The 22,707-nt window shown below is 37.4% G+C and overlaps 3 protein-coding genes, 2 long non-coding RNA genes and 1 pseudogene across 5 annotated transcripts; 5 read left to right on the top strand and 1 right to left on the bottom strand.

Annotated features, from left to right (window-relative positions):
* LOC146748082 (fatty acid-binding protein, intestinal-like) lies at positions 1-611 on the bottom strand. The gene has a single exon (XM_085505992.1). The coding sequence runs from the start codon at positions 527-529 to the stop codon at positions 128-130; it is 402 nt and encodes a 133-aa protein (XP_085362118.1). The 5' UTR covers positions 530-611; the 3' UTR covers positions 1-127.
* A 3,380-nt stretch (positions 612-3,991) lies between these two features.
* LOC146748081 (fatty acid-binding protein, intestinal-like) lies at positions 3,992-4,588 on the top strand. Its single transcript, XM_085505987.1, has one exon. The coding sequence runs from the start codon at positions 4,060-4,062 to the stop codon at positions 4,459-4,461; it is 402 nt and encodes a 133-aa protein (XP_085362113.1). The 5' UTR covers positions 3,992-4,059; the 3' UTR covers positions 4,462-4,588.
* Positions 4,589-7,243: 2,655 nt separating this feature from the next.
* LOC144358025 (uncharacterized) lies at positions 7,244-7,560 on the top strand. The gene is made up of 2 exons (XR_014931051.1): positions 7,244-7,357; positions 7,524-7,560. It is a non-coding gene; the product is annotated as an uncharacterized LOC144358025 (long non-coding RNA).
* Positions 7,561-7,906: 346 nt separating this feature from the next.
* On the top strand, positions 7,907-13,225 carry LOC102801573 (uncharacterized). Its single transcript, XM_006822034.2, has one exon. It carries the CDS (start codon positions 7,907-7,909, stop codon positions 13,223-13,225), a length of 5,319 nt encoding a protein of 1,772 aa, XP_006822097.2.
* Positions 13,226-13,239: 14 nt separating this feature from the next.
* Positions 13,240-13,744, top strand: LOC146748080 (uncharacterized; annotated as a pseudogene).
* Positions 13,745-14,231: 487 nt separating this feature from the next.
* On the top strand, positions 14,232-14,548 carry LOC146748079 (uncharacterized). Its single transcript, XR_014931050.1, has 2 exons — positions 14,232-14,345; positions 14,512-14,548. It is a non-coding gene; the product is annotated as an uncharacterized LOC146748079 (long non-coding RNA).
* The last annotated feature ends 8,159 nt before the right edge of the window (positions 14,549-22,707 follow it).

The following is a 22,707-nucleotide window of genomic DNA, read 5'->3' as shown; positions in this document are numbered from 1 at the left end:
TTATGTAGTATGATACCATCAGCTTTATTCAGGTTCGTGTAGTGGGTTCTTTTACGGATCGAGTGGTCCTAAAAAAAATACATGATTTCCATTATTGAAAAGTTCATAAAATCGTCCTGCGATTATATTATGCACGCTTGAAGATCCGCTTTCCAACAACACTGACGCCTGGTTTGCTCAAGCTGAGTACCATCTCATCACCGATGACTTCACGTGTCTCTACCACTGTATTTCCTTCTACAGGCTTGATGAATAACTTGTTGGCGCCTTCCATTGTGGCCACGACCATTCTCTCTGTGCCCAATAATTCAATGTTTTCCTTGAAAGGCACACCGATTTTGAACTTCTGCTCCATGGTAGATTTGGGCCCGCTGACCTTGATAGCGTGGACGTCACCGTCTTTGCTGCAAACTACTGTAGTGGCGGAGTTTGCTACGAGTTCGCCCTTACCAGCATCCATACCTATAGCAGAGACGAATTCCTTCATATTCTCGCTTCTGGAGAAATTCCATGTTCCAGCGAAAGACATGGTGATCACTTCGGTTGTTGAAGGGGTGGTTGATGAGACGGAAATATGTGATGAAAGAAGTGACTGAATCTCAGCAAATCTACCCTTTAAATAAGACCACATATATATATGAGGGACCGTACCATTCTGGAGTAGGTGGACCAAGATATGAGCACACAAAGTCGCGCTCGTATATTCAAATTAAAATCGTACATTATCAAAATCAGGATTCCATATACTTATTAATAATTATTGGATTAGAATCGAATTTTGCATTAATAACAAAAAGTATGTTGATTTATAAATAACCTGCTTACGTACCATATGCTTGAATTCTCTGAACATTCTACATTCGAGCAACCAAATTTAACCTTTGCACATATTGAACATTCACATATTTACAGCCTTGTCGAGATTTTACAACTGCTCTTGAACAAATTACTCTGATTCCTGTTCGAGAGAAAAAAAAACATGACGTAATGTCTAGGATCCTTTCATGGTTTATATTCTCAAACACAAGCGAAATACTAATCTTGTCATCAGTGTCAAGTCCATTGTAACCAGGATTCAATGTGTGTTATCAACATGCAAATACAAACCGGATTACACTTAAAGTGTCATATTTTATATACGCAAAGAAACGATGTAATAGCCAACTTCTAAGCCAAGTCTGTGTATGATCCAGAGCCGGTGCAATAGACTAACAACGAATAATACGTATTATTATGTGCAATTTATGGGTCGTACGTATCAAAATAACTGAATCAATTAATACATCTTGCCAGTATGAGACAAAAACATTATCTAACACCGAACAAATCTTGCTTAGATCCGCGCATTGGAAAGACTTCGAATTCCCGTGGATTATCGGAGGACCAACCACATTTACTTGAAAGTTCTTCAAACTTTGATTCTCTGAACTTAACAACTAAACAATGATTTCATTCATCCATCCCAATGTCGTATTATGGCATCCTCTATCTGACCGGTGTGGTACGGCTTCTAAAAAGTACGATTATCATTCATTTTGATACCCTTTCAACCCTTGCTATAACCTTCATCTCCCGTGTTTATTCCAAAATTAGATGGGCCAGTTCTGATAATAGATTGTTTTATTACCGCGATAGATATAAATCAATGTGAGTTTATTTTGACCAGACACAAAACTCACAATAGGGTAAAATAAGATAAACGACCCAAATTCAGGTGAGTCACCTGGATGATAGAGGGCGTTCAATAGTGATGGCAAGTACTATATTTTAGATCTAATAAGAGCATGAATTTTTAAATGTTGTTTGCCTACTCAAACAAAGTAAAAATCTTGTCTATATCTAGTGTCCAATCAGAATAAGTAAATGTGATTGGATAGAACTTCATAACTTGCCAAATGAGGAATGCTAGACAGTCGTAATTACGGTAGACGTGTGAAAGTGCGAATATGGTTAAGACATGCTCAATACAATGTAATATAACTTTAGGTGTTAAAGGGGGGGGAAGTCAAGGCAAACAACATAACGCACCCAGATGAAACCATTTTCTCAATTTTTTGCAACAGTGGATATGATGTAATATTTTACCCACGCTCCTTTGCTGAAAAATCAAGATTGTTGATTACAAAGCTGATGAAAAGTTGAATATCTATAAAATAAAAAGTTATATAAAAATCTGTAAATTGCATTTTCTTACATTTGCCGGCTCTTTTACCTAGGAACATTATTTTGTTAGCCTTGACTTTTCGTTCAAGAATATAAAAACAAAAGTAATATAACATGCGGGCGACACACTAGATTGCTGACAAGCTACACAATGACAGATTAGTAGCCTGATTATATGCTGAACATGACTACTATTAGAAATGATGTTAGCTAAATAATTAATTGTAGTTACTCAAATAGGCAACCTTACAGGAAAAAAAGTGCTTAATATTCGATTTTCAAAACTCATTAAAAGCACACTGTAATTCTTGGAAGCACTTTCATGTTTTTCATTAAAACACATTGTTTCAATTTAAAGCACACTATTGTAATTAAAACTTGTGTATTTTCTATTAAAACAGTAGTGTTTTAGTATTTCTAGAAAAGTGTTTTCGGGAGTTATTAAAACACTTTTTGGTGAAAATTAAGCACATTGAACACATAAAAATACACTTGTTCATAATCAAACTCTGAGTGTATTACGAGGGCATAAATGTGTCATTGAAGTGTTAATTGATAGGACATTTATGGACATCCAACTTTATGCTAGCAGTATTAACACAATTGAGTGAAAAGTTTGGGGACTCGTAAGTAAACATTATGATATATATGCCAACAAGACAATCAACGAAGGTGAAGTAATTCAATGTATAATGAGATGAGTCATGACATTACCTGTGTGGAAAGGTTATCCAAATTTGTCTAAACTCGCCCAGGGTAATATGACAGGTCTACATGAGTGGCGGGCATACCGGGCGGACAAACAGCTTTGCATCTAAGTCGTACAATTTGTTCACACCAAATTTGACTTTGCCTATACTCCAGACATTCACAACATTTGTTTGGTTCTCAAATAATATGTGTAACATTACACAAGAACATATTCTAGACATTCACACACACTCACATCAGAACACAGAAATACCGATTATGTTTTATCATGATACCATCAGCTTTATTCAGGTACGTGTAGTAGGTTCATTTACGGATCGTGCGATCCTAAACTTACAATGATTTATATCCATCGCGGTAATCTATTACCAAAACTGACTCATCTAATTTTGGAATGAACACAGGAGATGAGGGTTATAGCAAAGGTTGAAAGGATATCAAACGAATGATAATCGTACTTTTTAGACACCGTACTACACTGGTCAGACATATGATGCCCATAATACGACACTGTGGGGGATGAATGAAATCATTATTAATTTTTTAAATTGAGAAGATCAAAGTTTGAAGAACTTTCAAGTAAATGTGCTGGGTCCTCTGATAAACCACGGGAAGATTTTCAGAGTTAGATAATGTGCTGGGTCCTCTGATAAACCACGGGAAGATTTTCAGAGTTAGATAATATTTTTTTCGTATAAACTCGCAAGATATATTAATTAATTATTTGCATGTTGATAACACACATTGAATCCCGATTACAATGTACTTGACACTGATGACAAGATTATTATTTCGCTTGATTTCGAGAATATAAACCATGGAACAATTTTAGACATTATGTCATGACTTTTTTGCCTCGAACAGGAATCAGGGTAATTGGTTCAAGAGCAGTTGTAAAATCGCGACAAGGCTGTAAATATGTTAATGTTCAATATGTGCAAAGGTTACATTTGGATGCGCAATTCAAGAATTCAAGCACAGGGTACGTAAGCAGGTTATCTATAAATCAACATACGAGCGCAACTGTGTGTGCTCATATCTTAGTCTACCTACTCCAGAATGGTACGACCCCCTCATATACATATGTGGTCTTATTTAAAGGGTAGATTCGCTGAGATTCAGTCACTTCTTTCATCACTTACTTCCCTCTCATCAACCAGCCTTTCAACAACCGAACTGATCACCATGTCTTTCGCTGGAACATGGAATTTCTCCAGAAGCGAGAATATGAAGGAATTCGTCTCTGCTATAGGTATGGATGCTGGTAAGGGCGAACTCATAGCAAACTCCGCCACTACAGTAGTTTGCAGCAAAGACGGTGACGTCCACGCTATCAAGGTCAGCGGACCCAAATCTACCATGGAGCAGAAGTTCAAAATCGGTGTGCCTTTCAAGGAAAACATTGAATTATTGGGCACAGAGAGAATGGTCGTGGCCACAATGGAAGGCGCCAACAAGTTATTCATCAAGCCTGTAGAAGGAAACACAGTGGTAGAGACACGTGAAGTCATCGGTGATGAGATGGTACTCAGCTTGAGCAAACCAGGCGTCAGTGTTGTTGGAAAGCGGATCTTCAAGCGTGCATAATATAATCGCAGGACGTTTTTATGAACTTTTCAATAATGGAAATCATGTATTTTTTTTAGGATCACTCGATCCGTAAAAGAACCCACTACACGAATCTGAATAAAGCTGATGGTATCATACTACATAAGTCGTTATTTCTGTCTTCTGGTGTAAGTGTGCGTGAATGTCTTGAATATGTTCTTGTGTAATGTCACACAGACTATTTGAGAAACGAACAAATGTTGCGAATGTCTGTAGTATGGAAAAAGTCAAATTCCTCATTTGACTAATTTGGTATGAACAAATTGTACGACATAGATGCAAATACTGTATATAGCTGTTTGTCCGCCCGATATGCCCGCCACTCATGGACAACCGTGTCAAGACCTGTCATATTACCCTGGGTAAGTTTAGACAGATTTGGATAACCTTTCCACACAGGTAATGTCATGACACTTCTCATTATGCGTTGAATTACTTCACCTTCGTTGATTGTCTAGCTGGCATATATTCCAAATATTTACTTACGAGACTTTTCACTCAATTTTGTTAATACTGCTCGCATAAAGTTGGATGTCCATAAATGTCTTACAATTAACACTTCAATGACACATGTATGCCCTCGTAATGCACTCAGTGTTTGATTATGAACAAGTGTATTTTTGTGTGTTTACAATGTGCTTAATTTTCATCAACAAGTGCTAATAACTCAAAAACACTTTTCTAAAAATCATAGAAAGAACACTATTGTTTTAATACAAAAGTATTTTATTATATAATACTAGTACACATGTCTTTAATTGAAAGTGCTTCCAAAAATTACAGTGTGCTTTTAATGAGTTTTGAAAATCGAATATTAAGCACTTTTTTTCCTGCAAGGTTGCCTATTTGAGTAACTACAATTAATTATTTAGCTAACATCATTTCTAATAGTAGTCATGTTTAGCATATAATCAGGCTTCTAATCTGTCATCATAAATAATGTAGTAATTTGTGTGGTTTGTCAGCAATCTAGTGTGTCGCCCGCATATAACACGCAATATTACCTTTGTTTTTATATTCTTGAACGAAAAGTCAAGGCAAACAAAATAATGTTTCTAGGTGAAAGAGCCGGCAAATGTAAAACATGTAATTTACAGATTTTTATATCACTTTTCATTTTCTAGATATTCAACTTTTCATCAGTTTTGTAGTCAACCATCTTGATTCTTCCGCAAAGAAGTATAGATAAAGTATGACATCATATCCGTATCTCATAAAAAAAATGAGAATATGGTTTCATCTGGGAGCATCATGTTGTTTGCCTTGACTTCCTCATTTAACACCTAAAGTTAATATTACAATGTATTGTATTGTACATGTCTTAACCATATTCGCACTTTCACATTACGAATGTCTAGCATTGCTTATTTGGCAAGTTATAAAGTTCTATAAAATAAACTCACATTGATTTATATCTATCGTGGTAATAACACAAACTATTATCAGAACTTGCCCATCTAATTTTGGAATGAACACAATAGATGAAGGTTATAGCAAAGGTTGAAAGGGTATCAAAAGAATGATAATCGTACTTTTTAGTACACTTATTTTATCCTAAAGCACTTTCTAAACCAAACACACAAGCATATTTATACGACATGTACACAAGTTCATAAGAGCAACTAAAACACTTTTCAAACAAAATTTCGAAAGCATATTAATTCAATTCAGGTCAACAATTCAACAGTTTCAATTAGAGAAACATGGTCACTAAAGGTAGGGTTCACTTTTCAGAAGCTCAGAAGTGAGAAGCTCAAATGTCAGCAGCCAAAAATTCAGAAGTGTAAAAATAAATTGTTGTGACTAGTGAGATTGACATTAAAGTTGTCCATATTAAATAAAATCGTCGCATCTCAGTATCGACCTTTGACTCTGCCCAAATGGTTGCCACAGAGAAGTCACGTCATTACGCTTTTAGGCAATGTGTGTTCATATATTTGCAGCATATTCACCATTGCAGTAATTTGTTATATTTGCGCAAAAATGAACGGAGATAAAGCAGATGGTACAGCATGAACATTTGAAATGTTTCCGGTCAGTGATTTACTCAAACGAGCTCATAAATTAATGGGAGCTAAACCCTCTAAATAACAAGAAATTAGATAGTAAATTATGTATTTTGTTGCAATTTTCTCTGATTGTTTTGTCAATACATCGTGAAACAGATTGATGATCAGTAATATGATATTATTTATACGTTTTCAGGATATAGTTTTGTATGTCACAGTGTTTTTGTTTTTGTCCGAATATAATTGTGGATACGCTCTTAATTCTGAAGAAACTCCAAGTAAACGGCACAACATTAGGAAATTTTGCTAGCATTGAATCTCGACAGGAACAGTATTATATAATTATATTTATATGATGACATACTAATAATACATATGCATTCAGACACTATGCACAAAGTAATTGCAATTGATTGTATTGTTTCCTTGAAAGTGCTGCGAAAATTGTAACTTGACCATAACGATTTGTTTCATTTAAAAAAATCGCAACGAAATATTATCCACATTTGATTTATGGGCAAATATATCATGTTCTTTGAATATGTTGAGATTACACATTTAATTTCTTTTGACACTCCTGACTTCTGAGTTTTTGGCTTCTGCAAAGTCAACTCTGCTATTCACTAATGTGCTGTACACAAGTTTATTTAGAATTTCAATTGTTATCTTTATTTCGTGATTCGTCAAAACAGAAAGGCTGCTAATAGCACCACCTACGCATGTAGAGTGCGCCATCACAGGTCATGTTCGAATCGCGCTAAAACGCTTGTTTATAATAGGCAGCCATGATGAAAAGCTACGAGCACATTTCTACGCAGCGTCTACCGAACATTTCAACCGAAATACTGCTTTAGAGACCCAACGATGTAAGTCTACAATCTTTTGAACGCTTATTTAAAACCTGTTTGTTACATTATGTTACTGGAAATGTGTGATATTTCTAAAGTCATTCATGAAGTGAGATCGTTACCTCATGGTTACAAATAGTTTCACAGTTACTTTCACAGCGTCTGTATTGCTTTTATGTTATAGAATTCACCGTGTTTTAAATAAATCTGACCTAAACCGATGCACTGGAGGAATGATTATTTGAGCATGGTTGACACTAGTATGGGTATAATAGACGCAGTTTGACCCCAGAACAGTGAATTATCGGAATCCATACTGCAGTAAATCTATTGATGTCTTCAGTGTACAGCGGCAGTAAACACAAGGGATACTGATGTTTAGCGTGACCTCTACATGATACGCTAGGCTGAACATTTGTACTGTATAAGTACACCAGTGTGAACAGAAACAATCTGTATGTAATACCATACATACATTATCAGGCAGGTTAGTGGTAAACTCAGATGTCACTTGTGTATACCGTTATTAACCCATAGAACATTGTTAATGAACTCCTATGAATAGAAATGGCAGAAAATAGTAAAATCCAACTCGATGGAATAGATATGACAGAATATGGTGACAATAAAACTCCAGTGTATTCTGAACAGTATGATGAACAAAATAACAAAAATGAGCAGAAAGATGAATCTGTCAGTGAACACGGAGATGAGGTGCGCCCTCAACGCCAAAGAAAGCTAACACCTAAAGCACTAGCAAATGCCATCAGTGATGCAGAAAAAAGCATGTTAGCAATCTGGAACCGAATAAATAAGCTCATGTTGAGTATTCCAACCACACGAAGTGAGCCCACGTTAATTACGAATGAACTAGGTACCCTTACCCACCAGTATGAATGTACATACGTAGATGTGATGAATCTTTATGACCAAGACCATTCAGAAGAAACGCGCAATGACGCAGCTTATACAGAATCACGTTTCCGTAGAAATAAACAACTTGTTGAAATGGAAATAACAGACTTACTGGCAAGGCAGAGAACTTCAAGAATTAAACCTGAACCTCAACACGCACTCTCAGTATCGGGTTCAGTCATGTCAAGGGCATCGTCAAGGTTAAGCACCGCCCATGCACAAGCAATTGCCGATGCAGCAGCAGCAGCAGAAGAGGCTGAGTATGAAATAACCATAGCCAAACAGCAAGCAGAGCAAGCAGCAATGGAAGCCAGTTTCAAAGCCAATTTGAAAATACTAGAAGCAAAGAAAAAGGCAGCAGTCACACAGGCAAGTGCAGAAGCATTTCAGAAAGTAGTGGAAGAAGTTGCAACACAACAGATGTTCACATTACCTCAGGAAACGTCTAATGATCACGCCTTACGTTTTCGTACGCGTAACGAACATAACCTCAAACCACAAGCTTCACCCTATTTCCTAGAACAACCAAGACCTCCACCACCAACTACACTTACTGGGTATGATACAATTTCCCCACTCCAAACTACAAAACAGCCAGGGGATGCAAGTATGGTACAGAATAACACATCACAACAGCAATTCAGACCAGCAGGCGAAAATGCAGAATCCTCACATCTTCCCAGTGAATACATCAAAATATTGGCTTGTCAACGCCTACCAGTTCAAGAACCTGAAGTATATGGTGGTGATCCTATCATGTTTCTGCCGTGGCGCAGAACCTTTGAATCTATGGTCCAGACAGCGTGTGTGCCAACAACTGAGAAATTGTCTTTTCTCAGTAAATACACCAAAGGAGAACCTAAGATCTTAGTTGACAGATTTAGACTGCGGTTCGTAAAGAATGTCGAAACTGCCTACCAGGAGGCATGGAAAGAATTAGAAAACAGGTTTGGAAACCCAGCAGTGATCACAGCTGTTATCATAAAGAAGCTGATTTCATTTCCCCAATTTCGTCCAGATGACAACCAGAAGCTCCTAGATTTGGCTGATCTGTGTACCGACACACTGGCACACATGGAAGAACTTGCTGATCTCAGCACATTGAACACACCACATGTTCTGAATCCCATAGTTGAAAAACTACCAGCATTCATCCTGAACAAATGGAGAGAGAAGGTATCCTGTTACAAGCAAAGCAATGGGAAATTCCCACCATTCTGTTTCTTTGCAGAATTTCTTAGAAATACAGCTAGGACACAGAATGACCCAGATATACCGAGGTTTGCTAACTCAATCGCTACATCTGACAAGGCTAAATCGAACCAACAAGCCAAAAGCAGTGCTAGAGTCCGCGCTACGAAAATGCTGGACACCGAGAAGCGGTGTGATTACCATGAGACATCTAAGCATGGCCTGACAGAATGCAAGGCATTTACAAAGCTTCCAATAGCAGACAGAATAGAACTTTGTAAGAATAAAGGGCTGTGCTTCAAATGCACACGCAAACACCTGGCCAGAGACTGCGACACTGATGTGAAGTGCTCAGTCTGCAACAGTATCAAACATGTCTCATGTCTACACACCACACCTGGTGTGATAACCAGACCAAAAGAACAGAAAACAGAAACACCAAAGTATGAAACAAGTCAGGAGGCCACATCAAAGTGTACTAAGCTCAACAAGTGTCCAGGTGCACGCTCATGTGGTAAGATAGTTCCTGCAAAAGTCTACATGCAACACAATCCAGTGAACATCATAGAAACGTATGTTGTCTTGGATGACCAGTCCAATGCCTGCATGGGAGACACATACCTGTTCGATGCACTAAAAATACAAGGTCCAGAACTGGAATACGAACTCACCACATGCAGCAGCCAAGGGGAAAATAGAAGAGGTAGGCGAGGAAATCACATTATCATCGAGGCTACTGATGGTAAGAAGAAATTCACCCTCCCAGTTGTACTAGAGAACAACAGTATACCCTGCGACAAGAACGAAATACCAACACCTGAAATATGCAGATCATTTACTCATCTCAGACCAATAGCAGACAAAATCCCAGAGATACAGGATGACATTGGGATACATCTCCTGATAGGGAGAAACTGCCCAGAGCCCCTAAAAATTAGAGAATCCAGGAATGGACCAGTCAGTGCACCTTGGGCTCAACGTACCGACCTAGGGTGGACAGTATCTGGCGACCTGTGCTTTGAAACAGTTAGAGGTACAGTTAGAGCATCTGTTCGTCGCACAAAAATAAGTCTCAACAACCATAACCCAGTAGGCTGGACAACTATACAGAACCCACTTAAATGTGACAATCACATTCGTATCAGTGAAAATATAGCACCTGACACAGCCAGTGGAGAAGATGTATTTCGAGAAACACCAGATGATGAGAAGAAAGCCCACTCTATAGAAGACAAGCGCTTCTTGCACATCATGCAAAATGGTACCCACATCAACAGGAAGGGAAATTTAGAACTACCCCTACCATTTAGATACAACCCAAGGCGACTACCAAACAACTACCAGACAACAATGAGTCGCTTCAAAAATCTTTTGAAGCAGCTAGAACGAAAACCAGAGATGATGGAACAATACCTACAATTCATGGAGAAGGTAATAGAACGTCAACACGCCAGTCCTGTTCCTGATTCAGAATTAGCTTCTGACAACGCTTGGTATTTACCTCACTTTGGGGTATACCACCCAAGGAAAGCACAGATCAGAGTAGTGTTTGACTCCAGTGCAAGGTGTAATGGAACTTCCCTGAACGATGCATTGCTTCAAGGGCCAGACCAGATGAACAGTCTCATTGGTGTCTTGCTGAGGTTTAGATGTCACCCTATAGCAGTTATGGGTGATATAGAACAGATGTTTCATAGTTTCCATGTGAATGAGGAACACAGGAACTATCTACGCTTCTTTTGGTTCCAAGAAAACAATCCAGAGAAACCTGTGATTCAGTACCGGATGAATGTTCATCTGTTTGGGAATGTTTCGTCACCAGCCATTGCAACATACGGTCTAAGAATGATAGCAGAAGAGACTTATACAACATATGGAGAAGATGTTCGAGAATTTGTATATTCAGACTTCTATGTAGATGACGGACTTACCTCTCAGCCAGATGCAGAAGCAGCTGTCAGTCTCATCAGGAGAACACGAGAGATGTTGTCTACTAGAAATATAAACTTCCACAAAATTGTCTCTAACAACAAAGAAGTCATGAACTCTGTACCCAGTGATATACACGCCAAAGATCTACAATGCCTGGATCTTAACCAAGACATGCTACCCACACAGAGATCCTTAGGTATCCAGTGGTCCCTACACTTGGACACTTTCACGTATAAAGTTAACTTTCAAGAGAAGCCATTTTCACGGCGGGGAGTTCTAGCTATCGTGAACTCCATTTACGATCCCTTAGGCATATTGGCTCCAGTCACAATAGAGGGTAAGCGGATTCTACGTGGTCTAATAGCAGAAACTTCTAAAGTAAAGGAAGACACGCATGTAGGATGGGATGACCCACTACCAGAAGAATACCTACCACGGTGGAAATGCTGGCGAGACAGTCTGGTCCACCTTGAGAATGTTCATATACCTCGCTGTTACACCCCTCATGCATTTGGGCCAGTAAAGAGAAGGGAATATCACATCTTTTGTGATGCCAGTGACGTAGCTATTGGAGCAGTTGCATACCTGAGACAAATAAATGATAAAGATGAGGTAAATGTAGCATTCCTCCTAGGAAAGGCAAAAGTGAACCCAACCAATGCAGTATCCATACCTCGTCTAGAACTGTGTGCAGCTGTATTAGCCACTCAGTTAGCAGGCAAGATAAAGGCAGAAATCAGAAGTCCCACAAACTGTACAGTCTACTACACGGACAGCACAATAGTCCTGGGATACCTGAATAATGAAGCTAAGCGATTCCATGTATATGTGGCTAACCGCATTCAGAAAATCCACAACTCGTCCTCACCAGACCAGTGGTGTCATATACCCACAAGCCAGAACCCGGCTGACCTAGCGACACGCTCAGTCCCAGCCCATCAACTTAGTAACACCATGTGGCTCAAAGGCCCACAACTTCTCTGGCAGCCAGATCACACACCTGAAACAAACAACGGTCAACAGACTTATGACATCAGTGATGAAGATCCTGAAGTGCGCAAAAAATCTTGCGTGTTTGCAACAGACATCAAAAAACGCAAACCAAGTCCAGATAACCCGTCTGGCCACCTAGGCTCTAAAAGGTTTCTAAGGTTCTCATCATGTACCTCCCTCAGACGAGCAGTAGCAAACCTTATACTGAAGATACAGTCCTACAAGACTAATTGTAAAGAAGTTACCGACGTAAGACTTACACCCAAGATCCTGGAACGTGCAGAGAATCATATACTTCGCACAGTACAAAAGGACGCTTTTCCCAAGGAACTCAAAAAATTATCGCCAACAGACACTGGTGGTAATGAGTTGAGAAAAGATAGCCCTCTCTATCGACTGAATACATTTATGGATGAAGATCAACTACTCCGTGTTGGTGGAAGAATTCGCAGAGCAGATCTCAAACTATCCAGTTGCCATCCAATAGTATTGCCGAAGAACAATCACATCTCACAACTCATCGTAGAACATGTGCACCAAGAAACACAACACCAAGGCCGACATCTCACACTGGCTGCAGTAAGAGCCAAAGGCTACTGGATACTTGGTTTGCACAACCTAGTACGCAGCATATTACATAAATGCACAACATGTAGAAGATTACGAGCAAAACCGTTGACTCAAGTAATGGCAGACCTACCTGCAGACAGAATGGCTAACACCCCACCTTTCACTAACGTCGGTATGGACGTCTTTGGTCCGTGGAACATAGTATCTAGGAGGACCAGAGGCGGAGCATCAGGAGTTAAACGATGGGCAGTTATCTTTGTCTATACACGACAGCAATACACATAGAAATAATTGATTCAATGGACACTTCTGCATTCATAAACGCTCTTCGTCGTTTCATGGCCATCCGTGGTCCTGTTAAGAGGCTGCGTTGTGATCAAGGCACGAATTTCATAGGTGCAAAGAATGAGCTCAATGACGCCATCAAGGAACTTAACCAGAAGCAGATACAGAAGTTCCTTACATACCACAAATGTGAATGGATTCTAAACCCACCCCATGCTTCACATTCTGGAGGCATCTGGGAGCGGCAGATCGGCACAGTGAGACGTATTCTAGAATCCATGCACGTACAGCTTGGAAGACCACAGTTCACACATGACACTCTCACAACCCTCATGGCGGAAGTATGTGCTGTGGTCAATGCGAAGCCTATAACCACCATACCGTCTGACGCCAATGGTCCACAAGCACTTAGTCCAGATATGATCCTGACCATGAAACCACACTCGCCCCCACCCCCAGGAGATTTTGTACAACAAGACCTCTACAGTAGAAAGCAGTGGCGACGTACACAATATCTAGCCGATCAGTTTTGGATTCGGTGGCGGAAAGAATTTCTGCAGATCCGTCAAACAAGGCGCAAATGAAATGAAACAACCCTAAACATCAAGGAAGGTGACATTGTTCTGCTACGTGACAAAGAACACTGTCGAAACAACTGGCCACTAGCTCGCATAATCAAGGTCTACCCCAGTGACGACAACCTAGTGAGGAAAGCTGACATGATGGTCTGTCGTGATAACACCAGACGTGTTTACCAAAGGCCGATTAGTGAACTTGTTTTAATTCAGAGAAACAACAAGATGGACATTTAAGACTTGTTAGTAGTTAGTAAATATGTTAGTTAGTAAAATCACGCTCTACCGTGCATTTTAGACGGGGAGTGTGCTGTACACAAGTTTATTTAGAATTTCAATTGTTATCTTTATTTCGTGATTCGTCAAAACAGAAAGGCTGCTAATAGCACCACCTACGCATGTAGAGTGCGCCATCACAGGTCATGTTCGAATCGCGCTAAAACGCTTGTTTATAATAGGCAGCCATGATGAAAAGCTACGAGCACATTTCTACGCAGCGTCTACCGAACATTTCAACCGAAATACTGCTTTAGAGACCCAACGATGTAAGTCTACAATCTTTTGAACGCTTATTTAAGACCTGTTTGTTACATTGTGTTACTGGAAATGTGTGATATTTCTAAAGTCATTCATGAAGTGAGATCGTTAACTCATGGTTACAAATAGTTTCACAGTTACTTTCACAGCGTCTGTATTGCTTTTATGTTATAGAATTCACCGTGTTTTAAATAAATCTGACCTAAACCGATGCACTGGAGGAATGATTATTTGAGCATGGTTGACACTAGTATGGGTATAATAGACGCAGTTTGACCCCAGAACAACTAATCTTCCATTCAAGAGACTGTGAGTTATATAAAATGTACGCCATTTTCTGTAAATGCTGGAAAGTGAAATGGCGTAACAATGAAAAGAGTAGATATTTACCAGAAAATTCATTGCGTTGACCTTTATGATAATATACTTTCTTACGCGAAACACTGGTCAAGGTGAGTTGTTTAAATAGACGACTCAGAATCAGAAAATACGACCAGTGAACACAATTTCAGATGGATATTTTAGGGCAGTCGGGCAGTGGTCGTCGCGCTGCGCATTTGCAGAATTTGTGTTGATAAACATTGATTTTCAGACAATCAAATGCGCTCTTCTAATGGGAATCACAAGTATGAGGTTTGACCTGGACGCGAATTACACTAATGCTTCACATTGCATTGCGTAAATACACTTGCTGGTATTCTGGACTTTTGACTGCCTTGTTCTTGTGCTTTTTTTCAGTTAGTGCTTCCAATGTGGTTTTAAATTGCTTAATATCCATCTGGAATTCCCGAGCGATTTCCCGCTTGCCAAGATACCAAGCAAGGTCGAAGGAGGTTAGTTACTCGTTCCGTGGTCAATAAAATTTACATTTTAAAACATAAAATTATAAGAGCTTAAAGTGATAATTACATATTGAGAATGAAAATTGTTATATATGTGATATGTATTTGATTTATTTTGTTTTTTTCAAAATGATAATGTTAATAATGTTACAATATTATCAGTGTAAATACATTTTTAATTGTGTATGATCTGTTACAAGCACTTGTCGATATCCAGTGTTTTCCGTAAAAGCACTTTTCAAAGTGTTGCGATGGTAAACGCTTTTTGAATACATATTTCTAGTGGAAAATTTTTTCAAATGTGTGTCTAGTGTCTACTTCTTAAAGAGTTGTGATGGGAAACACTTCATTAAAATATGTCTTCGGTTTAGACACTTTTCTACGAGTCGTGATCATAAACACTTTATAAAATATGTGTTTAGTAAAATAATAAGCACTTTTTATACATGTTCCTGGTGGAAACACTTTTCAAAATACGTGTCTAGTAAAAACACTTTTTAAAAGTGTTGCGATAATAAGCACTTTTTATACATGTGGTGAAGACACTTTTCAAAATGTAGTATGTCTAATGAAATCACTTTTAAAACGTGTTGGAAACGGAAAAACTTTACGTAATGTCTTATGTACAAAAACACCTCGAAGTGTTGAAATAAAAACACTAACTGCAAGTGTTTGCATAATATACAGTTCTCGCAATTATGCAGATTATAAACACTTTAAGTGTTTTATCACAAAACGATAAAAATGAGAAAAAACACTAAATGTTTTTAATTATAAAACACTTTTACTTGATTTTAAAGTGGGTACAAAAATGTGTCATATTTCAAAACACCTAGATTTACAGTGCAGCCCGTTGTTTAAGTGCCACAGTTCAACTGTCCCGGGGGCAGAATGGGTGGTCGCCCACCCTGAAATCTTTTTGGAGGGCGTCGCCCTCCCAAATCAAGCTGAAATCCTTTGTGTCAGCAAAATTTCCCCCTCAAAATGCTGGAAATAGCGTTTCAGAGAGTCTAAATTTCAGACCTCGCCTACTCGTGCAAAAGTTCGTGCCACCGCATCTGTCCCACCTTGTTACCACGCCTTTCCATCCCTTCCCAAGGTGATACGGTGTAAACATACATGAAAACAACAATTAGCCAGGGATAATTGTGTCAATGAATTCTGGGGTCAGTTATGCTGGAGTGGACATCAATATGTATATAGCGAAGAGTGTACTTGCCGGAAACCTCTGAAACATGTAAACCTTGGAAATTGGTCATGGAAATCTTGGAAACATGGGAACCTTGGAAATTGGTCATTGAAATGTTGGAAGCATGGACACCTTGGAAATTGGTCATGGCAACCTCGGAAACATGGAAACCTTGGAAATTGGTCATAGAAACCTTGGAAACACGAACTACAAATATTAGTGTGAAGTCTATAAAATGATTATTTTCATGACTTCGTAGTGTAAATGCTATTATATTGTATGAATTTGCTGTATACAAAACCAGTGTCGGGTCATTACTGTTGACAAGAAAGAAACGTACAAAATGATTTTTAAACATTTACACACCTTAGTAAATATTTGAATATACATATCTTGGTAAATGTAATGTAATTTTAGATTATTATACTACCGCTGATTTTTTAGTTGTCTACTGTTCCCAGGGACTGGATAAAATAGCGCAATCTGTGTTCAGAAATGTTGTTTCTGTAGAGAATACATTAAAGAAGGTTTTATATTTAAGATCCTGTATGGACAACGCTCAATAAATGGTGTCCTAGATCTGAATGTTAGTTTCATGCATTTATTTCCACTTTTTCCGTATATTTTTATCTGCATAATGTGATTTAATTTATTCTTTTGAAAAATGCATTTTACTGTACCAAAACTGTGGGTTTATATCTGTGAACCCACACTTTTTAATGAGTATTTCTCGATAAAATTGAAGAATTCAACATTATTACATAAATACAAAATATGTTTTGTACCTTTGTCATTGCACGCTTCTGCCTGATTGATCATTAGATTTGACAGTTTGCAACAAATAAACCAATTCTGGGGAAAAAGTGTCAGTTACAGAAAATAAAATTGTATGTAACATATTAAAAGTCCAAGTTAGGACTATTAGTTATAGAGATTGTTTTGATAGATAGTTTGGTTGAAGTGATAGAGGTAGTTGGTAGAATACATGTAACATATTAAAAGTGGTAGTTGGTATAGAAAGTGATAGAGGTAGTTGGTAGAATATATGTAACATATTAAAAGTGGTAGTTGGTATAGAAAGTGATAGAGGTAGTTGGTAGAATATATGTAACATATTAAAAGTGGTAGTTGGTATAGAAAGTGATAGAGGTAGTTGGTTGAATATATGTAACATATTAAAAGTGGTAGTTGGTATAGAAAGTAATAGAGGTAGTTGGTAGAATATATGTAACATATTAAAAGTGATAGTTGGTATAGAAAGTGATAGAGGTAGTTGGTAGAATATATGTAACATATTAAAAGTGGTAGTTGGTATAGAAAGTAATAGAGGTAGTTGGTAGAATATATGTAACATAATAAAAGTGGTAGTAGGTATAGAAAGTGATAGAGGTAGTTGGTAGAATATATGTAACATATTAAAAGTGGTAGTTGGTATAGAATAGTGATAGAGGCAGTTGGTAGAATATATGAAACATATTAAAAGTGGTAGTTGGTATAGAAAGTGATAGAGGTATTTGGTAGAATATATGAAACAGATTAAAAGTGGTAGTTGGTATAGAAAGTGATAGTGGTAGTTGGCAGAATATATGTAACATATTAAAAGTGGTAGTTGGTATGGAAAGTGATAGAGGTAGTTGGTAGAATATATGTAACATATTAAAAGTGGTGGTTAATAAAACCCAATAATTATATGGTCGTTAAGCAGAAATCAAAAATAATCAAAAATAATTTTATTAATTATAATTACCTTTTATCTTTCCAGATTTCACAAAAGTGGGAGTTGTTATTGTTAACCACAGAACGCCATTTATAATACCAATCAGTCATGAAATCTAACATTTTGTGTATATCTTCCTGCTACGTACTAGTCAAATGAATTGAACTACGTCATAATATTTTAATACATCATGTGTAATATTATCTATACCCGTCGATTTGTTATGTTTACTTCTCATATCCACCTTTTTAATCTCATAAAAACTTGAAGTATTGCTTATGTTTTAATAGAGACATAAACGAATCTGACACATGAATTCTGAAACAAATTAACGGTGCTTGTTATGACTATAATCATCATTATCGGTGAATCACTTTTTGAATACTTTTATTTTTTGAGTACAAATAAAAGTCCGCAGACACATTGTTATTGTGTTTTACATATATACTCCCATATGCTCCCACAACGTTTCTGATTATTTACGTTCTGTGTTAAATTGTACTCTGAGATACGAGTACTTTTCGTTAAACCTGTTAACGCATTTCGTTTCATAGCATTTTTATTGTATTCATTATAATTCCAAAAAGGTTTTTGTGACTCATAAAGCTTCCCTGCTTGGACCGAGCAATCCAATTGTAGAGTTAACTTGTTCATGTTCCGATAGTATTCATCCACACAGAAACGTGTAATACAACTAAAAATGCACTCTACTTGTGAAGTGGCAATGGATTCCACAAGCTATCACTTTTAGACACAATCTGACATCATTCAGAAATTCGACGAATGAATTTGACGACCATGTTGGCTTACATTGGAATCTATCATCTGTCTATTCAGGCCCCTTTATACTTTTTTCGTTATCCGTTATGAGGGCTTTTTAATTCCTGGTGATGCGTTCTCGGGATTTTTAATTCATGGTGATTTCGTTCTCAGCTAATTTCTCGTTCTACGTTATTGGGTGTAATGAATTCCCGGTGATACGTTCTCGCAACTTTTAATTTCGCGTTATGCGTTCTTTGACTTTATTTCCCGTTCTCTGTATTGTACGCTAAATTGCGCCACCAATAGTTTAAAATTGGTACACCTGAGTTTTTTTTATATACACTCGTGTACTTGTAGTATGAGAGTTCTTCCCATTGGTCAATTCTTCGAAGTGTATGGTGATCTTTTACAAATCAAATCTACTGTTCTATAATGATTACAGTACGTCTCAGAAGTATTGGGGCTGCCAATTTGCAAACTCGCTAGCGAATTGGCTAACTGCTTGGGTTTTGACTAAAAAGTTGGCTTTCGAATTTCGCTGGCGCCGTCTTGTTATTGTATGAGTGGTAGGCGAATGTATCGGCGACTGACTAACTATGCCGACCCTACTTTAGGTCATTTTTTATTATCCAAGAAACGTTCCGAGCGCCTGTGGTTTGCTGGTGTGTCTAGGAAATACTTGTGGTTTCATGTACGTCTTTCAATGCTAACACGCTTTATTACATGATAAATTATAATTTTCTTCTAAATTGTCTTATTGTTTATTGATTCCTTATTACGTCATAGTTTTCTAATGGAATATTAAAGGGCTCACCACTTTTAATAATGTATAGTAGACAAGAAAAAAATGTCAAAGCGTTTTTCTCCTGTTCTACAGGGACGTATATTATTAGAATTAATTTTGAATTATTCATTTGAGAATAGGTTTTAATGTGCAAATTATTTTCATACTTCATACTTTAACCCCCTTCCCCTCATATTTACTGATTTCTATTCATTTCTAGATCACGAGTTAAAGTCATTATTTGGCTATATATGCAATGTACAAACCTGATTAGTTTTAGGTTAAAATCTGTTGATATTAATTCCCTGATTAGCATAATATAGTATATTGTTTTGGGTTCTAATCTCATTTAAATGAAACTTGCTACATGGATGGTCTGTTACATTGCACAGACCTTATTGGTTTTACACAAAAATCTCTCTCATATTAATTATCTGATTTGCATAATTAGTTTTAAGCTTTTCCATCAATATCTCAAGTACTTGTGATTGTGAATTAATTTTTAATCTGTCTTCATTACTCAGCACACGAGAGTTCTTTCTAAGCTTTCTTTGATGTTATTTTTATTTGACAAACTATTTTTTGTCATCTTTACTTAATTTAGTTGTTTATTTTGTATCAGTATGCCAGATCATTTGGGAACACAATTAAAGAAAGTTTGAAAAGATCATGTAATTGGTCAGTCTATTACTTCACCAATCCTTCATCGTTTTATCCACCAACCACAAACCAAGTTTCATTTTGAGACACTCCAAAGCTCCAACCATTACCAGTTGTACGCATGAGAAAAAAGGATCAAGAGAAAATGAGAAATTGGGCTGTTGACAATGGGGAAGTTGTTAGACAAAGATCAATCCGACAAGAAAACACAAAGTATAAGGCAGGTACATTGCCACTGAATCTGTACGAGAAGGAGATACCAATTGGTGAAACATTGCATAGAGAGAAACATGATTTGTCAGATGGGTCAGCTGTTGAGAAGGACACATCTGAGAAAATTGATGAGCAGAGAGACGAATATAGTAGTGATGCAAACAGTGGTTCAGAAACTGAGGAAGTAGATAACACGAAAGCAGTGACATTTCATGAATTGCTGAACAAAGAGAAGCAGGGTGTGCACAATGGGACGACTACAGTAATGATGAGAACAGCAGTTTAGAATCGGAGGAGATAGTTTCAAACAGAAAGATCAGTTAAGAAATGTCTGTCTAACTACTAGGTCTGACCAGCAATCAAAGTTAATGCCAAATATCTTCAATAAATGCTTTTATATTTAACAACAATTCCTGGTGATTGGTGAATAGGTAATTGGAATTCCTGGTGATTGGTGATTTCCCTCTTTAAATCTTGGTGATCGGAAGGGGGTCTAAATGGGCCTATTGGGTCTATTGGTGATTACAACTTCAACACAATTAATTATATCGTTTGATGATCCAATACGAAAGTTCAAATCGCTTCAATTAATGATATTATCAGTATTCAAATTATATAGATTATTTAACAATAATCAAAAACCTTCGGTATCATTTCTTTTACATAGTAGATTTGCTGGCGGCAGATCATCAAAAAAACATCTGAAAACAATTTGAAAAATTTGTTAACAAACTGCAAACCCTCATGACTACAGGAACAGAATAGAGAACATTTTTTATCTAGGTAATTGACATGTATATAAACTTAATAAACGAGTCAGTTGCCATGCCAACAATACCCATATAAATTACGACATAAATTATGTCGTCATCATCAATGGGACCTTGTCATCACTAAAGCGGGTCGGTTGTGGAATTCCCCAGGGGTCAATTTTAGGTCATCTTCTTTTCCTTCTCTACATTAACGACATTAATCATGCATCTAACCGTTTTGATTTCCGTCTATTTGCTGATGACACAAACTTATTTAAATTCTTGAACACTAATAAAATTAACCTTACTGATATTAATAAAGATTTCAGTGAAGTCGTTAAATGGTGTAAAGCTAACAAACTTACAATAAGTGTGGAAAAATCTAACTATATGAACATAAAAACTCCACAAAAATCTACCCAGCTGGAAGGTTGTCTAGACGTTGACGGTTCACCTGTAGAGGGCGTACCTTCTGTCACCTACTTAGAGGTAAGCATTGATCCATCAATGACATGGAAAACTCACATTGAAAAAGTTAAGAAAATTATCAGCCCCAAAGTAGGCATAATTTCTCGTATTCACCGCTATGTCCCTAAATCAATACTAATCCTTCTATATAACACACTAATTCTGACACACGCCACTATGTCCCTAAATCAATACTAATCCTTCTATATAACACACTAATTCTGACACACGCCACTATGTCCCTAAATCAATACTAATCCTTCTATATAACACACTAATTCTGACACACGCCACTATGTCCCTAAATCAATACTAATCCCTTTATATAACACACTAATTCTGACACACGCCACTATGTCCCTAAATCAATACTAATCCTTCTATATAACACACTAATTCTGCCACATTTAACCTATCCTTCATTGCTGGAACCAATACTTCTACTACTCATTTATGCTAAAAATATCCGCATGGTAAGACTTAAATAACCGCTGTTCATTGTTCGCCTCTGCCCAACCACTCACATTGTATTGTGTTTTGAAATCGTGTCGGCATCTATTCGTCATATATTTGGGGTCGACATACCATGTATTGTGTTTTTAAAATCGTGTTGGCATTTATTCGTCATATATTTGGGGTCGACATACCATGTATTGTGTTTTGAAATCGTGTTGGCATTTGTTCGTCATATATTTGGGGTCGACATACCATGTATTGTGTTTTGAAATCGTGTTGGCATTTATTCGTCATATATTTGGGGTCGACATACCATGTATTGTGTTTTGAAATCGTGTTGGCATTTATTCGTCATATATTTGGGGTCGACATACAATGTATTGTGTTTTGAAATCGTGTTGGCATTTATTCGTCATATATTTGGGGTCGACATACCATGTATTGTGTTTTGAAATCGTGTTGGCATTTATTCGTCATATATTTGGGGTCGACATACCATGTATTGTGTTTTGAAATCGTGTTGGCAT

The sequence above is a fragment of the Saccoglossus kowalevskii genome, chromosome 2 (genome assembly GCF_978046115.1).
Source record: "Saccoglossus kowalevskii chromosome 2, keSacKowa6.1, whole genome shotgun sequence".
Lineage (NCBI taxonomy): Eukaryota > Metazoa > Hemichordata > Enteropneusta > Harrimaniidae > Saccoglossus > Saccoglossus kowalevskii.
Note: the sequence above shows the minus strand (reverse complement) of the source record. Positions and strands in the feature narration are given on the sequence as shown.

Coding starts and splice junctions, on each gene's coding strand:
- LOC146748082 (XM_085505992.1), bottom strand. CDS start 529: ATGTCTTTCGCTGGAACATGGAATTTCTCCAGAAGCGAGAATATGAAG.
- LOC146748081 (XM_085505987.1), top strand. CDS start 4,060: ATGTCTTTCGCTGGAACATGGAATTTCTCCAGAAGCGAGAATATGAAG.
- LOC102801573 (XM_006822034.2), top strand. CDS start 7,907: ATGGCAGAAAATAGTAAAATCCAACTCGATGGAATAGATATGACAGAA.